Source organism: Vipera berus, assembly GCF_964194415.1.
Source record: "Vipera berus genome assembly, chromosome: 1".
Taxonomy (NCBI): Eukaryota; Metazoa; Chordata; class Lepidosauria; order Squamata; family Viperidae; genus Vipera; species Vipera berus.
This window is the reverse complement of record NC_138202.1, coordinates 104778869-104788248: the sequence shown is the minus strand read 5'-3', so window position 1 is coordinate 104788248 and position 9380 is coordinate 104778869. Positions and strand designations below refer to the sequence as shown.

Sequence of the window (9380 nt, the reverse complement as noted above, 5' to 3'; positions counted from 1 at the left end):
TTAAAAGGGAAAATTAAAGAACAGGAATGAGGAATACTGTAGAATGTACAATATAAACATGTTGATAAAATAGGAGTGTGTAAGGTAATAGACATGAGAAAATAAAAGCAGAAAACTAGTTATAAGAAAAAAGAAGCAGTTCTCTTAATGTAAAAACATTGTATTTTTTAGTATCTTACAATTTAAAAAATCTCATTTAGTGAGAATTGTGGGTGTCTCTGACTAGCACCACCTCACAAAGAACCTATGACAATAAGTGTCCTCTTGAAATATATAATAATTTATTTTAGAAAGTATAGTTTCCCCTGTATTTGTTATAGCATTCCAGTAATTTACCATGCAACATAAAGTTCATAGCATTATCAAAATAGCAATACAGTAGCTATTTCTGCTTCTAAGCAAAAGCAGAATGTATTGATGATTGAATCTGTAGGACTGGTTTTACCAGAGTATGAAGTCATGAGTTATAATACTGAGGTCAAGATCTGATGGGCAATGGAAGGCAATTTGAAAAGAGAGTGAAATTGCAGAAGCTTAATATGTGACTTGACCAAACAGAGTCAAAAATTATTTGTCGATATTATATTGGAATCCCTAGCCGAAGACAAATAACTCCCAACAATTTTATAAATAAGGATTTTTATTTAGAATATTGTTGAAAACATTCTCAGCATCCATATTGTATAAATATATAAAGTTAAAGTTTGGCACAACAAACCAAGCAACATTAAATACATACATTTTTATTGTTCTTTCCACGGAAACTTTTTTTTTGGTTTTTTTGCAAAGTATACAAAATATTTGTTCTTGTTCTTTTTTTTTTAAAAAAAAGAAGTGGTCCACAACCTTTTCTGCATATATGTGGATGTGATTATGGGGCAGGGGTTTAGATGGGGGGAAATTGCAAAGAAAGGCAGCAATTGTGAATGCATCTGGCTGCTTAAGGTATACAGATAGTAATGGGAATTGAGGAGCCTATCCAGGACCTATAAGGATCCCTGTCCTTCGACCTTTCCACGGTAAAAACATTGGCCATTTCATGGTGCACAATTCTAAAAGACCTCTATATACAAATTAAATAGCTTTTGTTTATAACCAATAAATAAGTGCATTCTTGGAGTAATACAAGCATGGAAAAAAGGAATTATTAGATAAGATTTGAAAGCGAGTAAAAAAAATAAAATAGCCGTAAGTATTGTTCGTTTTCAGTCTTGGAAATGCAGGTTTAAGTAGGATTGCTGGTTAAAAGAAAGCATTCGTCATATTTGCACTTCATAGCACTTGGTAAATAGGATTGCTGGCGCTGTGGTTGGCAGAGTCCTGAGGAACCTGAGTGCAGCTGACGGGGGAGCTGGTTTGGGCTCCGGTATCACTCAGACTGGCCCCTTCGTGGAGTGAACAAGGGCTCCCTTCAATCCCACTTTCAGCCGTGGGTAGAGCAGGACAGGCTGTGCTCTCTGTTGAAATCCGTTCCACGATGCTGGACAAGCAATCCAGGCTGGAAACGACCGAATTCTTCCCTTGCTTTGAATCTAAAGACAGGGAGATCCGTCAGTCCCAGGACAATACCAACAAGCTATTTTTTGCAGGAGTCCTCACACGTACACAAACATGAAATACATATATTTTATATCATATACTGCTGCTCAGCAGTCAATTTCAGCTGAATACCTATTCAGTATCCCTACAGTTGCAAATTCAATGGGCATTACAGTAATGGCACATAAGCCAGGAATAAGTGAAGCTGGGAATACAAAAAGGGACCGTTTAAAAATTTATGCATGTATTTATTAAATTTATGTACTGCCCATCTCACTGTTCAAGTCTAAGGTTATGTACCAAAACAACTGCTCATTTTGATCACCAATGAAAATTAAATGCCTGCAACTTAATCACCATAACAGTATATTTGATAAAATGTACCGTATATGCTTTCAGTTACACGGATGTGAATAAAGAAGTATCCAAAATATTATATATCTTAATTGAGAAGAATTTTTTTTAAAGACAAATACTTACCACTAAGTGATTCTGAATAGTAGTTGCTGTCATAACTGCTCCTTCTGCGAGAACTGCAAGGAGGACCACTGTATTCCATCTGAGACAAAACCCAACAATACGAGGCATTCAGTCAGAAACGTCAACACAAACCTTGACTCAAAAGTTTAATGGTAGTTTCATTTAGTGATAGATATGCAGCTCTTTATATATCAGATACCACACATTTTTCATATCTATCTTATCTTACACACACACACACACACACACACCATTAATTTAATGTCCCCTGATTAGTGGATATCTATCTATCTATCTATCTATCTATCTATCTATCTATCTATCTATCTATCTATCTATCTATCTATCTATCTATCTATCTACCTACCTACCTATCTATCTATCAGATATATGTAATAGATATATGTAATATATCTATAGTGGATATCTATCTATCTATCTATCTATCTATCTATCTATCTATCTATCTATCATCTATCTATCTATCTATCTATCTATCTATCTATCATCTATCTATCTATCTATCTATCTATCTATCTATCTATCTATCTATCTATCTATCTATCACACACACACACAAAACTTTAATTTAATGTCCACTAATCAGGGTAGAAAAACCTCACTTAATGATAGAAGTGCCTTTTATTACCATGCCAAATAGATGTATTTATTATGCATTGTTCTGTTGTGATGGCATTCTTTAATTTCATATTGTGTAAGCCACCTGGATTAAAGTGCCATACATGCCTCAACAAATTATTAAGAAAACAAACATTCCTTGTCTTCCAGAAGGCCACTAAGACCTGGACTTTCCTCCACAGGCAAGGGGCAAGAAGGGAGGGAAGGTGATTCTGTGATGGGATTGTTACAAGCGCTTGGTGGTTTTAAAGGGTCTATTTATATATCTATTGAAATTTAAAATTTATTTAATTGCACATCCAGAGGTACTTTATATACTATGAATGGCCATATCTATGGAGAGTGGCCATGGACATTTTTTTAAAAAAATAATAATAAAAATTAGGTAAACTACATAATTTTTATGAATGTGAGGTCCATGGTTCTGGCATTAGCAATAGCAATAACACTTAAGACTTATATACTGATTCACAGTGCTTTACAGCCCTCTCTAAGCGGTTTACAGACTCAGCCTATTGCCCCCAACAATATGGGTCCTCAATTTTACCAACCTCGAAAGGAAGGAAGGCTGAGTCAACCTTGAGCCAGTGAGAATCAAACTGCTGGCAGTCGGCGGAGTTAGCCTGCAATACTGCATCTGCAGAGCAGTATGCCACCACAGCTCTTAGAACAGGAGGAACTTTTTTTACTCTTAACTGAATTCCAAATATTCATCAGAGTAGGGAAACTAAACTAGAAGAGAATGGTTAGTTGCCAAGGATTATGCATGACTCATTTGTCTTTCCTTGTCAAATGATCTCTCCGGCAAGTCATAGCCTCTCAGGCTTCCTGTACTTTGATTAAGTCCTTCAGAAGGCTCCTCCTCTCTGACTATTTTAGATTGGGATATGTGTGCAGTCAGAAAAGTTTCAGAGCGATTGAGAGGTGTGTTAACAGCAATCCCCTCAGACACACTCCCAACAACAGAATAAAATCAGCTCAACAAAAGATGAAGTATCGAGAAAACCCAAGTCCTGCTCAACATGAAACTCACTAAATCACATGGGAACAGACATTCTTTTTCAATCTAGCCAAGGGCTTTTCAACCAGTGGTACGGGTACCACCTATGGTACATGGGCACCTGGCAGGTGGTACACGACCATCCTAGAAAAGTGGTAGCGGGGGAGGGGAATGAGCTGAACCGGTGGCAGCACCGCACAAGCCTGAGCGAGAGATGGCTGGAGCTGCAGGGCTGTCAGGGCTCAGCGGAAGCGCCAGGATGTGCCACTTTCCAGCTGATCGGCGCTTCTTCAGTGCTTTCAGGGCTCAGTGGAAGCGCCAGGATCAGTGCCAAGCTCCAGCTGGAGCTCAGTGCTGATCCTGGTGCTTCTGCTGAGCCCTGAAGAAACACCAATCAGTGGGAAAGCAGCACTGATCCTGGCACTTCTGCTGAGCCCAGAAGAAGCGCTGATCAGCTGGAATGTTGCAGCATCTCCAGGGTCTTGTGATTTACATTCAGATGCTTGGCAACTGATTCATATTTATGATGGTCACAGTGTTCCAGGGTCATGTGAAGTGACCAAAACCTGCTGCAACCACCCAGCAGATGGGGGGGGGAATAAAAACCAAACACCCCCACCCCACCCCCGCTGCCAATCCTCAACAGAAATGATCACAACAATGAAAACCTTGGACAGGAGGAAGAACGCCGCCGGGCAGGCAGGCAGGTGTCTTACTCAGCTGTGGCTTGGCGGGCACTTTTTTCAGTGCCATTGTAATGTTGAACAGTCACTAAGCAAACTGTTGTAAGTCGAGGACTACCTGTACTTCATCACTTTTTTCCTTTTTTGGGGGGGTCAAGTTTTTGACACCTTGCTAGGCGACTGGTGGTACTCGGATATTGCCATATCCTAAAAGTGGTACAATGGGTGAAAAGCCCTGATCTAGCCTACCTCACGGGATCCTTATTATGGGAACTAGTTTCAGGGGGAAAAGACTCTCTTATATGTTACTATGATGTTCCCCCTTTCAGGAGAAAAAATATCTCATGAACAATTTTATTTTTTTTTAGAAAAGGGGAAGGGGGTTGGTAGAAAAGTCTGTGGAATTACAGATCAAATTTTACTGCAGCATAATGCTAATCTTCACTTTTTTCCAGGTTGCTATTACATATATTAAAGCACTTTATCATTGCAAGAAATCTCCAATAAATTACTTAAGATCCACAGCAGTGTTATAAATTTTTGCCTAGTGAGGCTTCTTCCTAATTCACAAAACTCTATGAATATTTACTGGAAAGTAAGTTCCAAAGAAGACAGGATAGACGCTAGAAAATAATTTAGAGGATCCATTGCCAAGTAATGCTTTTCTTCCAGAAAAGCTTTGAACTAGCATGTTTTAATGAGCATCTTTCATTGAAGGTTCTCCAGATATGAGCAGTTTCAGAAGTATTTACTTTGGACCGCTCTATTCTGGAGGAAGTGAATGAGGTCAGGGTATAATTTTAACTGCTATCCACATCTCAAAAATATTAACTTTAGGATATATAGCTGCATATATAGAAGGGGAGATTGTATCTTTGGGCAAGCAAGATGAGAATATTCCATTTAATGTACAGGATAAGTATGCATTTCCCCCAGTGATTAAATTTCATAAGCAAATATATTTGCTATTTGCTAATGAAATTTAATCACTGAGGAAAATGCATATAGTAATTATATTTGCTCCAAGAAAAAAAAAGGGTTCATTTTACTGCAAGGACGACAGCGGGAGTTGAATTTCAGAAGACACAGATTGCATTTCGTACCACAAATCCTCTGGAGCAGAAAGAGCAATACTTAAAGTTTGTTCCCTAACTGTTTGAAGCAGTATTTTGTAACTTTCTTTGTGTATGTGTATGTATATGTATATGTGTATTTGTGTGTGTCTGTGTGTGTACATGCAAGTGTGTACACTAAAGCCTTTGAGTCAATTCTTGACAATTCCATGCAGTATCTTATTTTGGAAGTGCCACTGCCTCCTGCTTAGGGATGAGACAGAATGACTGGACCAAGATCACTCAGCTGGCTTCATGCCTGCAGCAGAATTCAGCTTCCTGGTTTTTAGCTTGTTGCCCTAACTAATATACCAATCTGGATCTCTTGTTGAGGATGTTTCAAAATTGTATATATTTTTCTTTGAGCTGGAGCCACCAAAGAAGCTTCTGTTGAAGGGCAACCCATTACTTGACTAAATAAATAAATGTACTCTGTAGTTTAGGAAACACATCTACCTGAAGTGAAATCTCATCAGTTTAGTGAGTGCTCATTCCTTAGAGTGCAACCTCACTAATAGAACTATGGCTGGATGGGAAGATGACTTGGAACTGGAGTTAAAAGCAGAACAGTGAAACAATTTATTCCATCAATTTATTACAACCACTGACACATAGGAATTTCCATATCAAATTCCTCCTGTCTCCACCCTAATTCCTGAGGGAACAAATAGCCCAAACTGGGATTAAGAAGCAGACCTCCTCTCCCTTTTCCACTCAAGGCTGAGAGCGCCAAAAAAACTTGCCTATGGACCTCTTTCTCCTCTTTCTCTCGGATTAGAGACTAAGCCTGCTTCAGCACCAGAACAGAGCATTCCCTATTTTCCCTGACATAAGCATGAAGAGAAACTGATCCTCTTTACCAAGGAATCAGAGGGCACTTGCAGACAGATGGCTCTAGCATGGCCCATCAAAAGGCACCTCAGAATGATTATAAGCTTTCTCCTTTGTCCTGGAAAGAAAAAAAAACGTGCAGAGAAAACCGGGGAGAATGCATACTGACTAACCATATCTCCTCCTGAACACATACTAAACAACAAGTCTTCCTACTACTACTGTCAGTAGATACCACTTCCAGAAAGGCAAGCTACCACTTGCAGCTTTAAGAAGCTTTTGAGGAAGCCAAGACTAGAAGTTGGGGTTCTGCCACCTGGGGACCATATTTTCTGAGCCATGAAAGCAGGCTGTATTCCAGCATTTGAGGGGCTACCACAAAGAAGAGGGCATCAAACTGTTCTCCAAAACTCCAGAGGGCAGGACAAGAAACAATGGTTGGAAACCCAACCAAAGAGAGAAGCAAACTAGAATTAAGGAGAAACTTCCTAACAGTGAGGACAATTAACCAGTGGAACAGCTTGCCTTCCGAAATTGTGGGGTGCTCCATCACTGGAGGTTTTTAAGAAGAGATTGGACAGTCACTTGTCTGAGATGGTATAGGTTCTCCTGCTTGAGCAGGAGGCTGGACTAGAAGATCTCCAAGGTCCCTTCCTATCCTATCTTATCCCTCCCCCGCCAAATAATTTTGGGGTTTGGGTTGGCAGACACACAGTTGGAGCCAACCACAGATTTCAGGGCAACCCGTTTCAGGCCAGAGTTTCTCATCTTTAAGATGGACTGTCAAGACATATGGAGAAACCGCTCTCGTGGACTTCCTGTGCAATTCAAGGCAAATAGCAATAGCCCTTAGACTTATATACCGCTTCACAGCCCTCTCTACGCGGTTCACAGAGTCAGCCTACGGCCCCTCAACAATCTGGGTCCTCGTGCAGACCGAAGCGTCCTCGAGAAGCGGCGGCGGCGGCTTCCGCCAGCGAGCAGACTCACCATGCCGTCGGAGCAATTGGAGCGTGGGCTGGAGGCGTCGGAGTCGCCGCTGTAATGTTCCAGGACCGGGTAGTAGACATCCTCTTGCTCCCGCAGCAGCGCCTGCAGGCTTTCGATGTATCGGATGGCGTTGCGCAGGATCTCCACCTTGGGCAAGCGCTGGTTGGGGTTGGTGGAGGTGCAGCGCTTGAGCGTCTCGAAGGCCTCGTTGACCTTGCTGAGCCGCCTCCGCTCGCGCATGGTGGCCGCCTTGCGACGGTCGGCGTTGGTGGTCTTCCTCTTGCAGGCTTTGCAGGCCCAAAGCAGGCAGCGGCCGGCCTGGTGGTGCCCGCTGGGCGCCCGGATGTGCTCGTCCTCGTGGCCGTGGTGGTGGTGGCTGTGCTCGTCGGCCTTCAGCAGGCCTCCCACGTGCACCAGCCGCGGGTCCAAGTCTTCGAAGAAGTGCATGTCCGACGTGTTGAAGCAAGGGTCGTCGTAGAAGTCGCCGGCGGGCGAGAAGGAGCAGAGGGAGCCCTCGGTCAGCTCCATGTGGCCTAGGACGTCCATGGAAGAGCGGTGGCCGCCGGGCTCGCCACCCGGGCAGACGGCGGCGGGCTTTTCCTAGCGTTGGAGGGGAGCGCGGAGTGGGTGGTTGGGTGGGGGGGCTCCGAGGCCAAATGACCCGCCGAGGGAGAACCAGAGAGCGCGGGAGGGGGCTTCGACCTCGCTTCCAGCTTCTTTATCCCCCCCCCCCTTTCCTCTTTCTTCCTCCGCCGCCGCTCTGCCTGCCTGGAAGCGAACGGCAGGCCCTTCCCGATGCCATCCCGCCTGGTCTCCTCGTGGCTCTATTTATCCCGGAGAGGAGGCTGGCCGTTCCTCCGCAGCCACCTCTGCCCCCACCTGCCGGCCTATCCCCTCGGGCCTCGCAAAGCCGGTCGCCGGGAGCGGGGCTGTCTCTCTCCAAGTGGGCGGGAGGACGGGTGGGGGGGGGAGAGGCGAGAGGCCGCGCCGTCGTGATTGGACGGCCTGGCCGAAGAGACGCCCGGCCGAAGAGAGTCGGAGCAACGTGGCCCCGTTTGCGGGAGGGGAGGGGGGGGCAAATGCCAAACGCCTGTCGGGGAATGGGCCGGATTGGGGGGGGGGGTGTCGAAATTTGCCTAATGCACCCGCGATCGGAAGGGAGGCGATGCGGCTCTCGGTTTCCGTTCGTTTCCGATGCGGTGCGTTTAGTCTTTGTCCACCGCTTGGAATAAACTTGAGAAAGGAATAAATGCGGCAACGTAATAAGAGCCGGTTTTGGAAACGAGTGGCCTTTTATCCTTTTTAATTATCTTTTCCCTCTTCCTCTCTCTCTCTCTCTCTCTCTCTCTCTCTCCCCCCGTAAGGCAATTCATCCTTTTACCACGTCAAAACGTTACACTCTTGAGCTATCTACTGAAAGGTTAAAAAAGAAAGAAAGAAAAGAAACTACTGTAGTAATCTTTGAGACCACGTCGAATTTATTTTAATTGGTTTCCAGGATCGTGAAATTACCGAGGCCTGATGGTTAAATCGAAAGGGTTTGGGAGCCGATTCGTAGGGATTTCCCCAGGTTTGGAAAATGCCAATATCGCTGTTTTGTTTTGTTTTTAATTGGGAAGAGGCTTCTGGAGGATTTCCCCATCGAAGCCGTCGTAGTTTTGAAACTGCTTTAATCTGTTGTACACCTGTCGCTGCTTTTAATTGACCTACCTATGAAGCAGGATGGTGATCCGCTTTGTAATATTCGATCTCAAGGTTACGTTTCTCTAAACGTGGCCATCGGTTGCTCTTTGGGGCTGTAGCAGCTTTGGGTATTTTTTTTTCAACCCTGTTTTTTATATTTCAATGCATACGAGGGAAAAATCTGTTATCGTTAGAGGCCATAATTTATTTATTTTTTATTTTTAAAACCATTTATATCCCGCCCTTCTCCAAAGACTCAGGGCGGCTTACAATTTAAGCACAAACCAATGTGTTTAGCAATAATGTCCGGGGTAAGCGTCTTTTCGTTACTGAATATTCTCGCTCTAGTTTTTTTCCGATTCAACATTTTTTATTTCACGGGTGGAAGTGAAAGGCGCACGTGCGCCTCACCGGGAAATCCGT

General features: G+C 43.5%; 1 protein-coding gene across 1 annotated transcript; it reads right to left on the bottom strand.

The window, feature by feature from the left end:
• Positions 1-672: 672 nt before the first annotated feature.
• On the bottom strand, positions 673-8061 carry MYOD1 (myogenic differentiation 1). Its single transcript, XM_081314852.1, has 3 exons — positions 7275-8061; positions 2020-2098; positions 673-1532 (listed from the first exon to the last, which is right to left on the bottom strand). Exons 1-3 carry the CDS (start codon positions 7818-7820, stop codon positions 1273-1275), a joined length of 885 nt encoding a protein of 294 aa, XP_081170978.1. The 5' UTR covers positions 7821-8061; the 3' UTR covers positions 673-1272.
• Between the last annotated feature and the right edge of the window lie 1319 nt (positions 8062-9380).